Here is a 20,898-nt window from a genome sequence, read left to right as displayed (position 1 = left end):
AATATCTGTGATATCTGTTATGAATTCACTCTGTTTAGTACTCCAAACTCTTTCTCCTTGTTCCTGGATTAGTAGTCTTAGCTATTGCTAATGAGTTTGTTAGAAACACCAGTACGGAGATGAACCATCACTGGTGAACTCTCATAGTTTGATGCATGCCGCAGAGGAGTCCCCAGATGGTTACAATTTCTAGTTATTCGTGACAGAACTGCAAGTAGTATAGAGGCAAGAGCTTGTGTAACACCGTTATCCGGCGTATGGGTTGTGTCCCCACTACAAAATCTCTTCTGTATTTCTGAGCAGTGGAGGTTTGTGCAGTAAAATACATCTCCCATGAAAGCTTTTCTTGTCCTCCTATCTCTCCATGTAAAATTCTTTCATCAGCAGCCTCAAGGACAATGCTACATTGCTGAGATGTTTAATTCTGCAGAATTTGTATTGGGAAAGAATATAATTGTATTTTTTCATAACAAAGCCATTATATTGTCAAATCTTAACTTTCTGTTGCGTTAGCCAACAGCCAGTGGAGATTGCTGGTAAAGAAAGTGCATAGCTTAACCTAAATTTTTTGCTAGCAAGAAAAATGGAATGAAAACAAAATGAATTTATAATGAAATGGATTTATTTCTGGGCTCTCCCGTTGTGCTGTTGTTTGCTTTCTTTGAGGGCATTTATTGCTCATTAGCATCTTTGGAGACAGGAGTCCATTATTTACCCAAAGAGCAGCCAACAGTGGAGAGACAACAATGCAGCCTCCCTCCCTTTCTCTCCCCTCCGTCCTCTGCATCTCTCCTACATTCCCAAAACCAGCCTCAAGTTTGTCCTGAGGGGGATCATTCTTTGATGGGGAGAGGACAACTAAGTCTGTGTGGTCTGCTGCCTTCTGTTGGAGATGCCAGCAGAGACAGAGGATTTGCTGGAGGCCAGCGGCTCGTCAGGGCCGGGTCCCTGTGCCGAGGAGGAACGTGGGATGCCCTCCTGGCCCATGGGAGGCAAAGTGTTGGGTGTCTGAGCTCTTCTGTGCTTAATCAGCCTCATGGGAAGCAGGGTGACAAGGGCTGTTTGAGGAACAAGGAGGAGGATGAATGTGCGTGTGATCCCACTGAAGAGATTTTGTGAAAGGCTGCACAAGAAGGAATTGTTTCTTTCTGTGGGAGTTAAAGCCAGAAGAAGAAGGTGGGAGAGCCAGGTGTGAGCCGTCTGTGTCAGCATTCCTACCCTCCTCCTCCTTTTCTCCCAGGAGTTGTTCCTGAGCCCTCTACACGCTCCATCTGGGGGAACTTAGATAAGTGAAGAGATCCCAGGCATCTGTGGCAGTTGTTGCCATGTAGCATGGCAGTTTTAATTGCAGGATACGTAGCCCTGGTTTACTAGAGAGGGTTTACAATGTGGGGAAAACGCTGCCTGTTTTTCTTTCAGCTGCTTGTTGAGATAACAGCATGGTTAATAATGGCTATCAGCTTCAAAACAGTAGGGGATTGGGTTTGGGAAGGGGCTGCTCCCTCTCTGAAACAGAACTGAGTTTGCCGCATGTTAGGAGCTGTCGTTCTGTTTGTTCCTAGGCTAATATAATCAATAACAAATCCTTTATTTCTTCATCCCTAATCTTGCATGACACATCTTGTTGAGTGGAGGATTCTTTTTCCCTGGAAGAAACAGGAATTTGACGGTCGTGACTTATTGTCCTCAGTATAATCTTGGCTAAGCTTGCACCGTAGCAAAAATATTAAATTCAGTATTGAAACTTTTCTTTGCCCTCTTCTGTCTGTAAAATAGTGTTAAACTGCATATTTTCACCCCTGATTTGACCTGGCCCCCAGAATTCCACTGCAGTGGAAGATTTTTGAATCCCATGCTTCTTTAAAAGTGTAGTTGATAACGAAGCAGAGATCACTTTTATGAAAGAGCATTATTTATTAAGACAGACATCTGTTATTGTTGTCTATTTTCCTCCCTTGTGCTGGGCAGGATGAGGGAACGAAATGCTAGGGAGGGGAATGTGCTGTTTAAGTTATAGAATTAATGTGCTTTAAGTTAAGTTAAAGCATAGAATTTATTCATATGCCAGTATGAATATATAGGTATGAATTGGCCATTAGTACAGTCAGTCTTGACGTTACAGGAAGGCTCATAACTTTATGAGGGTTTTCCAACCAGGCTTTCAACGGGCATGAGAAAGGGAAAAAATAACATCCTTTAATCAGTGTAACGTAAATGGAGTTCTATGCAGAGGGGCACTGCCAGCATGGATGTGGACTTGTTGACTCAAGAGGTGCCTCCCAGCCCTGTGTGTTTCCTACATATGGGTGACGCCATGGGAGCTTTGCCGTGTCACTCAAAGGCAAGTATTTGTGAATGAGAGTGTTGCTGGAGGGCAGCAGGACCCTTGTGACCAGTGTGTTGGGAAGAGAGCAAGGAAAGTCATCTGGACAGGCAGGGAGTGGGGAGCCAGAGCTTTGCGAGGAGGCAGGACACAGTGAGACCTGTCTCTGTGGCTCATGTTTCACCAGCAAGTGGTGGGGGATTGGACTGGATGATCTTTTGAGGTCCCTTCAAATCCCTAAGACTCTGTGATTTTGTGAGTTCTGCCACTCAGGTCTTGTGAAGGTCTTTTCTCAGTCTCCAGGGAGATTCCTGAACAACAAAATAGATTAAAGCTTTTTATTCCTGGCACCTTTGAGAGCATGAGGGCATGATGTCCAAGGGATCATTGTTGAAAAATGGGAGATCCAGTTTAAGTTTCCTTTTGACCAAAAGAGCCAAAACCCAAATTTTCCAAAGTGTTAGAAAGGGTTCAAAGCCTTTGAGAAAACAGAAGGTTCCATGAGTACGGTGTAAAAATCAATCAAGGAGTAAAAATCAATCAAGGCGGGAAGAAAGCAGTCTTCAGTCTGACAGCACAGAGCAATGAGAGCTGCTGGCAGCTGGAGGAAGTTCAGCACTAATGAACACAAGTTCTGGCACTCAAGGGAGAAATTACACAGCAAGTGGACAGCAGGAAAGGTTGTGTAGCAGAGAGACACCCCAGAGTTTATTACCAGGACCATCTTTGCTGGAAACACCATGCTGCAGCAGTGGTGTGAAGGGAACACGACTAGTTTCTCCTCTGGGCTGATGCCTTTGCTGCTCCTGCTTGGAGCTCCCTCGTCTGGGGCAAGGCTGTGGGTGGGAAGGACGGTGTCAGGGGGACCTAGGACTCAGTTGTGCTGGGTGGCAGGGTGGGAGCTGTGCCAGCCACAGCTCCTGCGGCAGCCCTGAGTTGTGATGGTGGTCAGATGGGTGGCACAAAGGCTGTTTGTCTGTGGCTTGGGAAACAATTATAATTGTCTCAGGGAGGCATGGGGAAAGGGCCCATCTAAAGAGTTTACCCAAAAAGAGCCACTTCTTCAATCTGTCTTCCTTTACTGGCTTTAATCTGCCTTGCGTGAACATGATAGTGGTGCAGTTCATACACTTACAGAGAAAGTGCCTGCCATTAATTCAGCCCACCTCTGAGTCATGACAGTGGAGGGAGATACAGGAGTACTTGCCTCAAACCATGTGATACACACAAACTGGAAGGGCTGTGCTTTTCAGCGCGTGTACAACAGGAGCAGGCCAGCCCCAGCAACAGGGCCTCCCTCACACAAAGAAATGGGCATAGTGGCCAGCTAAGGGAGTCCCATGGTTTTGCAAGTGGTCCCTGGCCCAAGCCTGTTGACGTGCCTCTGGTTTGCTGACATGAAGCAATGAGGGTATCAAGATCTACCCAAGATGGGGAGCTTCACCTCTCATTTCAATGAGGCTGAGATTTTTCCCTTTGGATCCAGTTGGTTTGGTGGTTTCTCTTCCACACTCTCTGGTGGTTGGCTGGTTTTTTTTAAACAGGGAAATGCTTATCTTGGTGTTTGAGGGAGTGAGGGCTGCAGCTGCCGGCCAGGCTCTGAGCCTATCTCTGCCAGCAGCCTGTGCCGCAGGCTGGTGTGATCCTTGAGAGCTGCCTTTGGCTCTTCTGAGCTGTGCCAACCTCACCCTGCCAGAGGAAAAGGGGGCATTTGGAGGGGCACAGGGAGGCCCTTTCTCTTGCTGGTTTTGAGGGCTGAGGCAGAGATCCTGCAGCAGTGCCAGAATTTAAGTGGGAACCACTGGTGGAGACAGTATGTTGGGCTGAAATCCTGCCGGACCACTGGCAGACTCTCCCTTTAATGCCACGATGGGGCCGAACTGCATGCCAAGACTGGGAGCGAGCTTCCCCCCAGTGTTTGGGGTTGGGAGTTTGGTTTGGCTTATGCTGAAGCTGGGCAGGGGAGATGGGGTGCACACAGAAGACTGCATTGCAGCCCTCTGAGCTCCTGCTAGCCTCTTCAGTGTTGCACAAATCCTGGAGTTTCTACCCAAGACCTCAAGCGCTCTTTGGGTTTCCTCCCTGTAGCACACATCGCCCAGCGGAAGGCAGTGCTGCTTCATGTGCCTATCACTTGCTCTGGTAGCCCTGGGAACAAAAGAGATGAGAAATGCATGTTGTTATGAAGCAGGTTTGTTCACTGATAGCATCATGCGCTCTGCATTTTGCACTCTGTTTTCCTCAATGCCATCGTAGCCCTTAGGGGAAAGGAGGGGAGCTGCCTTTTATTCTGCTGGGCTGGTTGGCGGCCCCGAGGGGTCACTGCTGGCTCCAGAGCAGAGAGGTTTTTGCCAGGACCTGGCAGCATACCTGGCAGAGGCAGGCTTGCCGGCTGGCAGCTCCACCTCCCCAGCCATGTGCCCGCAGCTGCTTCGAGGAAAGCCTGCAAGCCAGGAATGCATAAGGATGCCAGCGTCTGTGCACACTCACAGCCTTTCATCTCAGAAATGCAGCCGGGCCAGGCCACAGGGCAGAAAGCAAAACATCCTGGGAAGAGCTCAAGAGCTATTAGAGAATACTTCGTGCTTTTGGAGGTGATTCAAGCAGTGATCCCTCTTCTAGGAACATGGGCTGCAGGAGGTGTGGAGAGCCTCAGGGTCACTAACAGGGCTCAGAGACGTCTCCTTCTAGCCCAGGGCAGTACCGAAGTTCATAGCAGATCACTAATGCCTCGTCGCTGTCTCCAGAGCAGCGAGAAAAGAGAGACAGGCAACTGCTTGGCTTGTCATCATTGCATCTGACTGGCACTGGTGTGGACCTAGACAGGCTACCAAAGTTCAAAAGCCCTGTTTAAGGCGGCTTCAGTGATGCACTCAAGTCTTTCACCTCTCCGCAAGTCAGGTCACCTCTGGGTGCTTGTATAGGCAATGACAGTGAGTCTCTTGAAATCGGCCATGAGGGAACGAGAGAGCTGGGAAGAAGACCTTGGCACCCTGCTCCCCATGTTCCTTCATGAGTCCTGGGCACTCTGCTTCTCAGGTGAGCCTGCGTATCTTCATACCACTCCATAGGGTGGGTGTCAGCCTCCCATTTGAGCTTCAGCGTGCAAACCTCTTGGCACCCATTACCTCGCGAGCTGGGCTTGACTGCTGCCAGCAGAGGGAAAATGATATTTTCCTCTGTGGAGAACTGTGTGGCTCAGCAGGGAGGCAGGCACAGGTTCCTCAGGGTCTGAAGGGTGGGAAGTGATGGGACAGGACTGAGCATTTGAGAGGGAGCTGGAGCAGAGCCAGGATGGAGTAGCGTGTTTGCAGTCCCGATGCAATTGAACTGGGACTGCAAACTGGGAGCTGCCTTGTTAAATCAGTGCTGTTTACTTTGCTGGAGTGACTCAGAGAGGAGGACGCTCTCCCTGAAGCAACATCTAACTGGGTTATCATAACCACCGAATAGAGCTGTGGTTCTATTTTTCTGTTTGTTTGTTTTTTAAAGTCAAGCCATGGGCGCCAGCATCAACAGTCTTCCCAACTAGACAGGAAAAAATTCCATGGTTGCAGAGTCTGCAACAGTTCTGCGTTATTTCCAGACACAGTCACAAAGAGCCAGATGGAAGGAGATGAAAGAATGAGAAGAATAGGTTGCTTTAGACACCAAATAACGATGTTTTAGGAATAAATCCATGGAATTTTTCTTTTTTTTTAATTCCTTAGCTGAATCAGAGAGTCAAACCAAAAATTTCATTTCAGGGCAGCTGAAATTCATTTTTTATTCTCAGCAGAAAAAAAGAACTGACCAAACAAAAAATTGCTAAGCTTATGAAAACGTGTTTTTATTTTCTTCTCTTTAACCTTTAAGTTTGCAACACTTCATGAAATATATTTCAAAATAAAAAAGGCAAAATAGTTCATCTTAACTTTGATTCCAAAATTATTTCTGTTCTCTGAACTAGGCGCAAATTTCCAAATAGTTTTGGTCAACCTCAAATTGCATTTTCCAGTGAATTAGTGCTCTGTCTGAAAAAATGTTACCCAGCTTTATTTGGGAATTATAGGAAATCAATAATCACTTCTCCTGTTTCTTAATCACAGAATTGCCTTTAGGTTGCAAATGCTGGTGCCTCTGTGCTGTCAGCCTGGCATGGGGGCCATGGGGCAATAAGGGGAGCTCTGCTCTGGGAGAAGTGGGGAGTGACCGAGACGACGCATGTGGATATGGGGTATGCTACTTCTTGTGGACACAGCAGAGGTTATTCTCTTCTCACTTATGTTCACCCTTCGCTTTATGTGCTGTTCTGCTGCTGTGAGAGGGAACGTAGTTGTAACAGGTACATTGTGAAAGCAACAGATTGTAAGCTAACAGGTCAGGGGGGTGTCAGCAAAATACCATCCGTCTTCCTCACTGATAGCCCACACGGCATAGTTTATCTCCTGTTTCTCTTCTGTTTATACTGGGTTAATTCAAGAGTGAGATGGGGGAGCCCACGAGGACACAACAGTGTGAGCACAAGCAGCTGGCCTAAGAAGAAGCCATGATGTTTAGCTGAGCATCCTGAGCGAGAGCAGGTTCAGTGAGAGCTGCAGGAGCAGCACAGAGGCAAAGGGACTGGGGGTGCCTTTGGCACCGATAGCTCATCCTTGGAGCATCCATGGGAGGCACTTTGGACTTGGGAAACGCTTGGGCTGGAAACACTTGGACTTGAGGAGTTTTTTTTCTTTCCTCCCAGCTGTGGCAGTTACCATAGTGACTGGATTTTATAGCATATTTCACAGCGATGCTACCAATTTTCTCATGGCCTTCTCACCTCATCAGAGCTTCCTCTTGGCCGTGTCAGTGAAGAGATCAGCCATTAAGCACAAGTTTGAGAGACTTACAGTAGCGCTTCAAGATAGGTGTGAAATGGTGTTCGCTCTGCACAGGGATGGTTTCAGGTGCTGCTGCCTGGGCTGGAGGCTTTCTGGGGACAGCAAGGGCAGTAGGAGTTGAAAAGAAGTAGCTGGTTCTAGCTCAGGTGTCACAGTTTGCCTTGCACTGGGTCCCAGATGGCCCAGCACCACTACTCTGTGGTCCCAATGTGTGGCTGCGGCGTGACTGCCCTTCCAGTTTACTGGGATTTGCTTGTTGCTGATTTTATGTTTCTGAGAGCAGAAAAAAACACATGTACACCTCTCCCTGTAGTTTGTATGCTTGTGCAGCCCTCCTTATGTTCCTCTTGCAGCAAGGATTTTCACTTAGTTTTTACAGCAGTGTTTTTCCTCTCCTCTTTCCAATACAAATGAGTAGATGTACACACCCTTCTGGACAATGTCAGGTCTTCAGCAGTAAAAGCTGAGGTTACAAGAACCTAGAGAGCTTTTTTTGTGCCTGCCCACCTCCTGAAATCCTAGTTTGCATTTTGGAGGCTGAAATATGACAGAGCTTTGGCAGACTTGCTTTCAGCTCCCTCTGGCTACAGGGACACAGTTTAACCTTTGATGGAGCTGCGCCTTTTTGGCAGATGTACCACTGATCAGCAGCCTTCCCAGTCTTCTCCCCCTCTTGCAGGTTTGTTTTACCTGGCTTGTTGTTTTCAGATTTTCCCATTAGTTTGGTAACTATTCCTGACTGTATGCTTTCAGGAGGCAGATGCTCTGTCGAGACCACAGGCCAAGAAAAGTTGTCTAGAAAAAATAATGCCTAGTAATGGGGTTTATTCTGACCCTTCCTCACTGTATCCACTGTGTAAAGGGGATTTCATGACTCATGAGAGAAAGAAGTTTCGAAGGAGAGAAATTACTGTGGCAGATGGCACTGTCCCCTGGGGATTCCCTCTTGCAGAGCTATCTCCTGCGGAGCCATTGAGTGGATCAGCCCTGAAGCTGCTCTGAATTATCGAGGAGCTGAGCAAGTTCTTGACCAAGGCTGTAAGATGAGAAATGCAAGACTGGCTTATGTCCAATTCTGTTCTCACCCTGCCTCCCACACTGAGGCTGACTCAGTGCTTCCCTCCAATCTCACAGTGATTTCCATTGCGCTTTTGCAATATAATGTGGTAGAAAGTGGGTAAAGAAGGACCAAGGCACAGAGCTGGGAAAAGGGATCATCAAATCCGTTGCATTAGTGATGGGAAGAAAACCACTGAGGTTTCTTGCACAAGAAGCTGGAGGCTGCTGGTAAACCTCAGCATTTTCTGCACTCCGCGTTCCCCTCGTGTGTACAGTTACTGGAAGAGGTGAGGAGATGCCATAGGGATGTAAATCTTAACTTGCCTCTAACTGCTTAGCTCGCTCTTCCCTTCCCTCTGTTGGAGCCAGGTGGTGGCTGAGAAATGTGCCAGATTTGGATCCCATTCAGAAATAAATCATCCCACCTGTCTGGAAAAAGAGGCAACAAAACTTACTGGCAGGACTGGTAAAATCTGCAGGGCTTCTGAGTGTGGGAAATCAGGCAGATGAAGGATGGAAAAAGAGAGAATGTCATGACACAGAAGGGGCTGTAGGTCACCACAGATTTAGGTGCTGAAGGGGAACATTTGAGGTTGTATATGGCATGAACAGCATCAGTTTGGGTAGTAAGGGGAGGGGACTGCAGAGCAAGTGCACCCCAAAATGGGGAAGATAATCTCAGGGCTCTGGTGCTGGGCTCTGTGATGCTTGAAGAGGGAAAGGGGTGATGGAGTCTGTGTTTAATGGCTAGGAGGAGTCTGTGCTCCCCTTTGCGTCTGGAGGCCTGGATAGTGCTGCACCTCTGCCTGCCTGCCCTGAGGAGGAACTCCTCCTCATCCTCCTCCCTCATACCTTCCTGTAGGCAAGGGCTTCCTCTGACTTGTCTCACATACTACCCATGAACAGAACAGCTCCTCCTGTTGAAATTCAGGAATCGATGCGGGTTGTGTATTTATTTTATATTTTAAGCAAAACAGCATGGAGAATTGTGGCTCTCAGAAGTCCAGCCATGGCCAGATGGAGCCTGGTCCAGAGCACTTGATGTCTGGGAAGGATGGTTGTACCCCAACAGGGAGTATGATTTGTATGTCAGATAGTGAACCGGTTCTGGCCCTGGACGAGGGAGCAAAGGAGCTGAACTGCTGCCTTCTGGTAGTTCTTGAGCAAATCCCCTCCCCTGGGCCTTTCTTTGTCAATCTGCCACATGAGGAGAATGATACCAATCTCACCCACAGGCCCTATGGGACTAACTTAATTTAGGACCTTTCACATGCACTGAGGTCCTTCCCTGTGCATGAAAGTTATTTTCTTATGCAAATATGAAGTGATTAACTGGATTCCTCCCCCTGAGAACCTTGGTGCAGCAGCAGCAGCACCTTCTCTCCTCCCGTAGGACTGACTCTGCCATGCTTGCAGCTGAAGCCCCTCCAGACAGCTTGGCGTGCACAAATCAGTCTCTGATCTCCTGCTTCCGTGCCTTGCCAGGAGCCGGTGCTAGCAAGAAAGTTCCTGGTGGCTGCAGAGGAGCTGGCAGTTTCACCGCATGATGCGGCAGGAGGTAATCCAGCCCCTTCTTCCAGAAGCACTGCAGGGATGGGTAGAGGGAAGAGTGCTAAGAAACAGTGCAGTTTTGGGCCATTACATTTTTTGGGGCTGTGAGTGTGAGAGGATTTTTAGGGTGAGTGGCAAAGCAAGGCTGCAGCAGGGAGAGCGCTGCCAGACACGAGCTCCCTTCCTTCTTGCAGCCATTTTCCAGACTTGTTTGCGGTAGAGATTTCCTCTTCCCCAGACTCTCATGTCATTGTTCCCCTTATGGGGCCTCACCGGTCATTGCCTTCTGGTGGAAAATATGAGGTTGTGGGGGCCAGAGCACAGACATTCCTTCCAGTTTAAAAGGGAAAACAGAGTCCTTGTGCAGTGGAGTCCCCGAGGGAGGTGTGCCTGGCTCCGCCACTGTTAGCAGCATCACACTGGAAGAGAAATCAGCTGTTCAGCAGATGGCTTTCTCCCCTTGATTAGGTTGTGGGGAGAAAAGCCTTCTTCCTCCCAATTCCTGCTTCCCTTTCATTGCAGCCACCAGCTCCTGGCTGCTTTCTGTGGGACATGACAAAGCCACGGCTGGTGTGTTAGGGCTGCGGTCCCTGTCAAGGGGCCAGGCCATATGGCCACTGGGGTCACTGTGGAGGTAGAACTCTCTGTATCCACGCCGCCAATCTCTGCAAGGCAGTACTGCCATGGCAGTCTTTTCTGTAGGAGCAGTAGCATCAGATATCTTCATCTCCCTGATGTAGCCCCAGACAAATGCCTGCAAGCAGGCTACCCTGGGCAATATTGTTTTTCCACAGCCCTACATGGAGGTCACTGACCTGATGGGCCCCTCTCATCACAGAGGTCACTTAGAGCCTTGCTGCTCTGATATGATGGACACAGCCAGTTCGTGGGTCACAGACTGAGCAAACCAGCAAGGCAGGAAGGGTCACACACAGATGGGTGAGGTATAGGTTTTGTGGAGGGAACCTCCTCTGAGCTCTGGGAGTTGCAGGTCCCTACCTCTCTTGCCTGCTAGTCTCTGAATCTTAAGTTTTCTGGGAACACACCTCAGTTCCTAGCATGGGCAGAGATATATGCTCTGGCTTGTTTCCCATTAGTGAAAGTCAGCTGCCATTAAATATTCACCTATTAAGCATTCAAAAGCCTTTAAAGGATTGCATTTTGTGTGACGTGTTTAGTGAGCCAGGCATGGATGTCAGCTGAGAAGAAGAAGAGATACCAGGAGAGCTTTGGGAAGGGGGATGGTGACTGGGAACTGTACAGGGAGTGCAGCAGCTCCAGACACTGTGCCCAGATGGCTGTTTGCAGCCCTGGATTGCAGCTGACTGAAATACCTCAGCAGTGGAAGCTCCAAGAGATGGATGAAAGTAGAAGAGAGACGCAGTCTGTCCTCCAGCGCAAGGAAGATGTTGGGGAGGGAGCACAAGGGTGAGCGTGGGGGAGACTGAAGCAGAGCTGGAGTCATGGCAGGGGCGGCTGGGGTGAGGACCTGACCCCAGGCTGCAAGCAGCAGTGGTGCTGAGTCTGCTGAGACAAGAGGCTGAGCTGAAGGCGTGTTTCATGGGGCTCTGGAAAGAAATTACAGCCTGGTTCCCTAAGGAAGCAAAGCTATGTCAGCAGGCTGTCTGTGCCTGCCTGTCTTTCACCTCCAGCGAGTATTGAATCTATCAGCCTGTTTCCGCCACAGCTGATAAAGCGGTGGAGGCCTCCGAGATAATGGGATCCAGCTGGTTTTGTGACTCTAGGTGACTGGCTTAATGAGGGGGGCTTGTGAAGCCCCCCCCGAGGAAGGAGTCCATACGCTGCCCTGCAACTAGCTGACAGACAGGCCGTGCAGAGAGAGCTGTTGGAAACTGGGCTTCATTAGTTCTGCTGCTCGCAGGTCAGCTTTAGGATTTAGGGGAGGAGGAATCCTGAAGTTCTAATGGCGCTGGACCCCTTTGCATCCAACGCAGGCTTCACGCTGACACACTTCAAATAGGATATTGTTAGGATTGGAAATACTGTCAAATTTGTCTGGTTGCAGTGCCCTGAGGAATTGAGCGCGGGCCCAGACTTTGCCTCACAAACATCTTCTCCTTTTTAACTAGCCAGCTTGGGGACAGCCTGTTTTCAGGCCTTAGAAGCTGCCCATCAACACCTTTGCTGGTCTGAGCCCCAGGATGTGATGTGTACCCTGTGCCTCCCAGAGGCAAGGGGAGGGGGAGGTCCTTGGGGAGGGTGGGTGTGGTTCCAGAGGGTGCCACTTGGGGACTGGATAACACCAGACCTGAGGAAGGCTGCAGCTGGGTCTTGATGTGACCCTGCACCAGTGGGTTCAGCAACCTCTGATGGCAGGTTTCCTTCCAGAGCAGAGGGTACGGTTTGCTCCACAGACTGCTGTGCCAATCCTAATAGCGATGATGTCCTGGGAGGCAGGTTTTACTGGGGAGCTGGACCAGAAATCAGGTGTGGTTCAATCCCCATGCGCTGGGCTTATCTCCTTATTTTTGACAGCTGAAAATCAAACCTTCCAAGTTGGACTTAAAGGTATAATTTGTGTGGGGTTTCTTCCAGAGCCTGCAGATGTCCTGAGGCAATAGCCCTAAGGAAGAGAGATTGCAATGTTCGCCTTACCCATCTATTTATGGCAAACCCAGTGTCGGGGGTGCCTGCTTGTTTCACGCTAATCTGCTCAGTTTATACTGCTGCCAAATTTCCGCCCCGTCACACCAGAGTGTTAGAAGATCCAGGGAGCTGCTGCGGGAATTGGGTCAGGTTTGCAGGGAGGGCTGGGCACTTTGCTTGTTAGTCACAAACCAGAACAATGGAACAAACATGCTGCCAGAGCCAGCAGCACAAGTGGCCGGAGGTAAGAGGCTGCCTGCCCGTGCGTGCCCTTCAGCCAGCTTGAGATCCCTCTTCCCAGGCCTCTGCAGGAGGGCAGGATGCAGAAAGAGGCACGCTTGGGTAATGGGATGAAATCCATGAGCCAAATGCTTTCCCAGGGCCATCACTGTGCAAGAGTTGCTATTAATAAGTTTTCCTGACCTCCTCTGAGCTGCTCTGCAGCCCAACTCTCTCTTTTGGATACTGCAGCACAACATAGCGCCTCTCCTTCCCAGCCCCACAACAGGGCAGAAGGGACATTTGGGAATCAGGAGATGTGGCCTCTCAGCTTTCTGCGTTGTTGACCTAGCGCTTTGTGTCTCCAAATCTTTCTGCACTGAGAAGAAGACATTGCCAAGACAACAGCTGAATGAAGTGCTGGGTTTTGCAGCTGGATGTTGAATTGGTTTCCAAATCATGCAGGCAGCACTATGTACAGGTGGCACCTTGGTGTATTCAGAGACCCTTTATATCTCTGTATCTCTATATCTCCTGTGTTAATCATGGCAGAGAACAGGCAAAAGGGATATGGATGGGAAGCCATTGCGGGGGGAGGCTGAAATACATAACTGGAAAGCTTGTTTCTTCCTGTCTGCATGAAGGAAGTTTATTGTGAATTGTACTGGTTATATCTGAAAACTTCCTCACAGTTTTTTTTGCTGCTGCCTTCCCTGAGGCATGAGAATCTGTGAAAGTCTTGCAATCCCAGATAGCATTTTCGTGCCCTTTAGTTTTGCTTTTTGGGTGTAATACTGAAGTTTGTATAATACATGGGATTACCTCCCGGAGGAGGTTTCAGTGCTACACCTCTGGAACACTTTGATTTCCCCGCACATCAGGCAGGGCAAAAATGCAAAGCCTTGATTTTACAGCAAACAGCACAGAGCATTATGTGCGGGGTCAAGTCATTTTACAGATTTCCACAGACTAATGCCAAAAGAGGAAAAAGACCTACAGTCAGTGCTGATAGCAAGAAAAGCTTTTTAGGCATGTCAGTAGGAGCAGGACAGCAGGTAGTATTAATATTTCTCCAGTGCAATGTGGGTTGCTGAGAGAAAGACTTTTGAGATCTCCAAGACGAGATGATGTATGGAAGGATGTGCAGAAAGCAAAAAGCAATCTGAGGGATTGTTTTCAAGCACATTAACTCCCCACCTCGTAGCAGAGTGGTCTCCCTGCTCACTTCCCAGAGCACGTATAATAGCAGGAATCCCTTCGGGCAGTGGGGCACTGTGGACGTGCAGCTGCTTGCACAGCTCTTCTCTGCAGGTGGAAGCTCATTCTTCCTTACAGAGGTGTGTTGTCGCTGAACTGTTAATGGTTTCAGCTTTCACAGGCTGGTTGGGAAAGTCCCCATTTCCACCAGGTGACACCAGGCAGAAGTGTGGCTCAGCAGGGGCCAGCGGAGGGGGCAGCCAAGGGAGAGCTGCAACGAGCAGCTCCCTTGTAAAACCAAAGAGCCACGGTGTCTCTTTTCCTTTGTGTGTGCCATCACTCGTGTCTTACTGCAGACACCACACTGTTTCTGTGCAGTCCCACCAGTGTGGAGCAGACGTGGCAGCTAGTGCAGGACCTTGAGACCCCATGCAGACCCATACATGACACCCTGTGTTGGGGCTTGGTCCTGGACACCCGGGTGCAGGGAGGGGCTCGGAAATGCTCCCGGCATCTGCGCCTATGTCGGGCTGGGGGTCCAGCTCCTCAGCGCCAGTTGCTGCTGGAGATGAGAAACAGCCCTTCCCGCTGCCTAACTTTAGCTCTCCACCTTGAGGCCCTGCTTTGCTGGTTGCCATGGTGATTCCTCACTGCCGGTGCTGCCTGCGGGTGCCTTGGAAATGTCGGTTTTTTCCTCTTTGCTCCCTGGGAAGCAACAGCTGAGGCAGAAGCAGTGCCTGTGGCTCACTGTGCTGTCAGTTCAGGTCTTCTGCTTGGCTCTGGCCCATTTGCATGCAAGAACTCTCACAAAATGTTAGCAATTGGAAGGGACCTCAAAAGATCATCTAGTCCAGTGCCCTCATTGGAGTAGGAACACCTAGATGAGGTTACACAGGAAATGTGTCCAGGCGGGTTTTGAATGGCTCCAGAGTAGGAGACTCCACAAACCCCCTGGGCAGCCTGTTCCAGTGTTCTGTCACCCTCACTGTGAAGAAGTTTCCCCTCATATTTAAGTGGAACCTCTTGTGTTCCAGTTTGTACCCATTGCCACTTGTCCTACCATTTGTTGTCACCGAGAAGAGCCTGGCTCCATCCTCGCGACACTCACCCTTTACATATTTATAAACATGAATGAGGTCACCCCTCAGTCTCCTCCAAGCTAAAGAGACCCAGCTCCCTCAGCCTTTCCTCATACATCTCCCGTATGAGGAGATATATGCTCCACCCCCTTAATCATCTTTGTGGCTCTAAGCATAACCCTTTGTCCATGAGGTTACGCTTCCTAGCACCCCAAAAGCAGCGTGTGTTCCTGTCCCCATTCAGCAGACAGTCTGGGCTGTGCATATGTGATGCTGATGCTGCCCAGCTGCTCTGGGTTTCTGGCTCATGAGCTGTGGCAAACAGCTTTTTCTGGGGCCTTTGCCCAAGGAGATGTCCAGGGAGGTTGTGCCCCTGTGGAGGCAGTGGGGTGAAGAGCCGGGAGTGCCCCTGTGCCATGGCGGATGCTCAGGATCCAGGTGCTTCTGCCCTGGCTTCGTGCCCGCTGCTCTGAGACCTGCAAGCTGGCTCTCTGGGCAGCAGGGGAGTAAGTAAAAGCATTTCCGAAATGGAGCAAGCTTGGGCATTGCACCTGAGGCAGAAGAAGGGAGCTGCTTTGTCACGGCTTGCGGTGTAAATGCCACCGTGCAGCAATTAATAACGATTCTCTGCCCTTTCCCTTCCGCCTGCCCGAGCGTGCTGTGCACAGGGATGAGTGACACTTCCCAAGCCCATGGTGACAGAAAAGGCAATGGCAGCTCGCAGGGAGGAAACAGTGTAGAGAGAATGTGATTGCAGCCCTCAAATCCTGAAATGAGTTTAAGGACAATGGCATTGAAACACTGTGGAGTCTTTTTTTGTGTGTGACCTTGCATTTAAACCTTTGCAGTTCATATTTCCAAGCTTTTACATGATAGGTGCAAGGATGAGCTATATTATATTGAAGTGGCAGCTGCCATCCCCGCTTACTCACATGACTCCAACGGATGGAGCTTTATAAAGAGCAAACATGATGAGGTCCAAGAATATCTGTCACAAGAAACTAGCTGGCATCATCTGGGAGGTCACCAGAGAATTGGGAATGAAGATTATAAAGCCTCACTCGCAGACCCCCACCATCGACATCCATTCATCCACTGCCACCTCTGTGGCACTCCCAGTTACACACAGGAGACTCTGGCATTTGCTGGAAAGGCGTCTGGGGAGCCAGTGGAGAGCACTTCCACCCTGTGGTGCGTCGTGAACCACCTTAGGGCTGTGTGGCCGTACCAAGTGGTAGCAGTGGCAACTGCTAGCTTCATCTGTGTACAGGCTGGTGGAGAAAAGTGTTTTCTTGCTCTTGCAGGAGGTGAAGGCAGGATCTACAGCAGCAGCGGCTGCTGGCGCCTGGCAGAGGGGGGCACCTCGACGTGCAAAGCATCTGCACTGGGTCGGGTTCCAGGTGCAGGGTGGGGTAGATGTAGGGTATGAGAGGTGAAGTCTGGTGAAGAAAGGAGGTGAGGGTCTCAGGGATTTTGGGAGGTGGGCATGTGAGTAGAAGGGGGGCTATGGTTTGTAGGTTGTAGATGGAGAAAATGTGGTTTGTGGGGTAAGCATTGCAAGGGTGAGGGGTGCAGGGGGCTGAAGGAACTCGGGTGGAAGCTGAGAGCTGCTTTCACTGGAGCTGGAGCAAGCACCCAGCCTGGTAGCTCTTGCCATGGCTGCTGCTGCTGGGAGGGAGGATGAGCAAGCTGGCTCTGAGAAACCCTGTGCCAGAGTGAGAGGGCAGGCAGGCAGAGCAGCTGGATTCCTTTCTTTCTCTGGAAAAGCCCCTGAGGTGAACACAGCAGTGCTGGGACATGGCAACCACCTCCGACCCACTGCCAGCCCCGAACAGCTTAGAACAACAACAAAGAACCAACCACCAAACCATCTAGCTGTGGTAAATAACATAAATCAGAACAACATGGCTCTCTAGCCTGGTAGGAGGCAGATTGTCCTCAGTGACTGTTCTGACAGCGTGACCCCACCAGCATCCCCACCCCGGGTCCCAGTGGGAGAGCTGCGGGATGGCTGCTGGGCCTGGCGCTACAGGGGAGGGAGCTGTGGCCAGGACAGCCTGGTTTCCAGCGCACTGGCAGGGGAAGAGGACTCTTGCTAACAGAGCTCAGTCCCTGCGGACACCTGCCGAGGCCAGCTGTGGTTGTAGTGGTGCCATCTCAGCCCAGGAGGCCAAAGCCGGGCTTGGTATCAGTGGGCACGGCCAGGAGCTTGATGCTGGTGATCCTGCCTGGTTATGGGTCAGGAGAGGCAGAGCACTGCCATCTGTTGCCAGGCACCTGGATCATAGGCCTTGGTGGGTTGCAGTTCAAACCCATGTCTAGCTCGTTTTCCCCTGGTCTTTTGCTTGGTGAAGGGGTGGGCACGTTGTTTGAAACCCCTTAAACAGATGAGCGCTTAGGTGCCTCCAGCACATTTTAGGTGTGGGGGTGCCCTAGCCAGACTCCAACCTGGGAGAATTTGTCTTTTGTTTGCGCTTTTTGCAATAGGAATTAATCTTTCTTTCCTGCCCTATGTTGTGTGAGGTTGCTTTGTGCAGTGAAGCACTCATGTTGGTCCATCCAACCCCAGAAGGACCTAGATCGTTTTCCCCAGCGCTCCACCAGAAGCTAGCTAAGGAGAGGTGGATGCAGCAGAAAAGGCAGTGCATTTCACAGCTCAGAAATGATAACGTGAAACAAAGATGAAGTGGCAGAGGGAGAATAACAGACTGTCCACATGGGGTGAGCAGGCCTAGGACACGGTGTGTCTGAATACTATAGGCTGTTTCAAAAAGACGGACCCAATTTGAAATCTCTATGTCTCTGCAACTGGGTCCATCTGTTTGAAACAGGCTGTATATTTTAATTTTACAGGATAAGCTGTGAGATAGGAACATTTGCAGAGAGTAGAAAAGCATTTGTCGCTATGAGAACCTGGGGGGAATTCCACACTGCTTTGGAAAGACCTTCTTGGGCTTGATGGCTGCGCAGTATGCCCCCACACAAAATAGTCTGAAGACCGGGGCAAGGTCATTCAGAAAATGGTCTGGCTGTCACTGTGGGCTCTTCAGTAAAGTCAACAACCTACTGTAAAATTGTGGTTTAAAAGCAAAACAAAACAAAACAAAAAAAGAAAGTATAAAGAAGCAATAGCAGAAAAAATGTGCACAACATTTGTTATTAAATGTATCAGTAGTGCTTGGTCCTCAGGCAAATTCTGCTCTTTTTGATCACCTGCTTTCAAAAATATCTGATGGAGGTACAAAGATAACACAGTGAACTGAGGTTAAGAATAATACTCAGATAAGAAGGTAAAAAAAGTTGTGTATTATACAGAAGAGTTACAGCAGATGTGATTGACCTATCACACTGGTTATTTTACATTCCTTAATCTTCTGTCTCTGATACAAAAGTGTTGAGGGAGCTAGTTGGCTAGGCTGAACCAGATATTTAACATACAGGTAGAAAATGAGTCACAAAGGAAATCAATGACAAAGCAGGGAGTTAAACCAGGGTCTCCAAAGTCTGAACCCCTGGAACCATCTTCTCTTTTGAAAGTCTAAGGAAAAAAAATCATTCAACTGATAAAAGTGAGTAGTGGTTTTATTGAAAACATTATTAAGCTGTGGAAATCTTCCCTGGTAGGTGTCACCAGTTTGAGTCACCAGTAGGACTCAAGAAAAAAGGATTCGACAGTTATGTGAACAACAAGAATACTTGTGATGACTTTGGCTAGGAGAAAACTGTAAAGCGTATAAATTGTGCTGCAGGGTATAAGTCAACTGCTGGCTGTCAGGGACAGGAAGAAATTTTCTCTGTGAGAAGGTTACTCTATAATTATCTATGACAGTGTTTCCTCCTTTGAAGTGTTTAATCTTGACCAGTGGAAGCAAGATAACGGGTCATGTAGTTTTGTGAAGTTTTTTTGTGACAGGGGCATTATCTGGTGCCTGATGGACATTTCTTCCACCTGCTTGGTATCAAACCTTTCTCCAGGGTAGTGTTCACCTTCTTCTTAAATGCCTCAAGCAAAAACATTTCTGCTCCCTACCTTGATGGAAAAAAATTTTGAAGACGGCAGTCCTTGACATGAGCAAATTATTCTTGCTATTTGTGCTAGATTCCCTGTTGCTGATGCTCGCTTCAGTTCTCTTAGCTAATTTTCCAGGAGTGACCTCAAGGAAGCCCTCTATTGCTGGGCCTGTAGCCCCAGCTCTTCTGTCTGCTCCTGGTTATTGTCTGAGCTGTCCCATCTATTGCAGTCGCGTCTTTCTTGTCTGTAATCTGTGCCTTACCACCCTGGTGCTCTTTGGTCCAGTCTAGAGTTAAATGTGATATTTTTTTAGAGCTGTGTTGCTGCTGTTTCAGGCAAATTGATGTATTTTGTGTCTCTTGCTTTGTATCTTGCAGGAAGAACCAAGGAGCAAATCCAAGATCTGTGCCAATGTTTTCTGCGGAGCTGGGCGGGAGTGCACAGTGACTGAGAAGGGAGAGCCAACCTGCCTCTGCATCGAGGTAGGGGGGCAGCACAGCTTCTGCATCTGGGACAGGTGTCACTACCACCACCTTCCAGCTGAGTTTCGGTTGCTGGAAGAATCCCGTGATGTGATGAGGACACAACTGTTTTGGAGAAGCTGCAAATTCACAGTGGCTCTTCAAACAGCTGGGCCTTTCCCAGTGTGGTGTGGGGGTAGAGCTCTGTAGGTTAGATATTGTTTGGAGCTTGCAATTTTGCTACTCGCACAGCTGCCTCTGGGGTCTTTACATGCACAGGAGACTTGGCTGGAGGTCTTTTGTTGGGAAAGCCCAGCAGGGTATTGATATGCAGCTGGCTTTGAAGGGCACTATAAGGAGTGGTCTGCAGGCTTCAAGACAGCCTGCCATCACTGGCATCGTTTGAGGAGGCTACAAGCACCCTACTAAAAATCTGCTTTTGTAAAATGGAAATAATTGTGGTAGAGTGCTGTGAGGATGAATAGCTTCATCCAGCAGGGAGCCACAGATGATTAGAAGAGCCTTTCCCCATTGTAGAGACAGAGTGTTTGCCTACTCTGCTCTGCCCCGTGCTTTCAAACCATTCCTGCCTGGCTCCTGGGAGTGGGTGTGAGGCTCTTTGTTCCCACTTCTCACAGAGCCTGCAGCTCTGATGTGGCCAGCCTGAGCACTGGAGAGTGAAATGCCCCATGAGCAGGAAGAGAGTCTGTCACTCAGTGTAGGCTTGGCCATACTGAAAGGGACACAAGAAAGAAGCCCACAGCCTGAAGAGTGGCACTGGTGAGCTCTCCCTCTGCTGTAGGCTATGCTGTTTGCTCGTGGCTGATGGTTTATTCTACATTCGGTTGCAGAAAGGTGGAGAAGGATCTACAAAGAGATGTACAGAACTGAGCAAGCACATGTGCATGGACTTGACTAATAGAAACACCTCCAGGCAGGCCTGTCCATTGCACATGGAGCAGCAGTTGCAGGATTATACTCAGTATTTATGCTGGGCACTGATTTCTCTTCTGGGCTCTGCTTTCGGGAAAGCTCTTGTGGTGGTGGTAATGGAGGCTGGGATAAAGGGAAGCATTTGAACCCACACCCACAGTCTCCTCTGTGCAGGTTTTTCTGAGATGGTGATGGGTGGGTTCAGTCTGCTCCAAACACCTTTTCGGCTATTCCAAGGGCTTCTGTCGAGCTGGACTGATGCTGGGACTCATCTGCTTCCCTCTAACTGTCCTGAAGAGGCAGGTAAAATGCTGTTTTCTCTGGATCTCTCACACAGAAATGCAAACCTCACAAGAGGCCTGTGTGCGGTAGCAATGGCAAGACATACCTGAACCACTGTGAGCTGCACCGTGATGCCTGTCTCACTGGCTCCAAGATCCAGGTGGATTACGATGGCCATTGTAAAGGTAACCCTGTGTTCAGGAGTGATGAGGGCCAGCAGCTCTCTTAGGGATGGAGAGCTGGGAGCCAAGCATGATAACAAAGCACAGCAGAGGTCTTGCCAGCCAGGACCCTGTCCCACAGTTACTGAGTG

General features: G+C 49.4%; 1 protein-coding gene across 1 annotated transcript in view; it reads left to right on the top strand.

The window, feature by feature from the left end:
- The window catches only part of FSTL1 (follistatin like 1), a 56,272-nt gene that overhangs the window by 21,585 nt on the left and 13,789 nt on the right, over positions 1–20,898 (top strand). The window contains exons 3-4 of the mRNA XM_065852383.2: positions 19,287–19,391; positions 20,641–20,770. Of these exons, the coding sequence (XP_065708455.1) occupies positions 19,287–19,391; positions 20,641–20,770 (235 nt within the window). The remainder of the gene's footprint in view (positions 1–19,286; positions 19,392–20,640; positions 20,771–20,898) is intronic.

The sequence above is a fragment of the Patagioenas fasciata genome, chromosome 1 (genome assembly GCF_037038585.1).
Source record: "Patagioenas fasciata isolate bPatFas1 chromosome 1, bPatFas1.hap1, whole genome shotgun sequence".
Classification (NCBI taxonomy): Eukaryota; Metazoa; Chordata; class Aves; order Columbiformes; family Columbidae; genus Patagioenas; species Patagioenas fasciata.
This window is presented reverse-complemented; position numbering and strand designations above follow the sequence as displayed.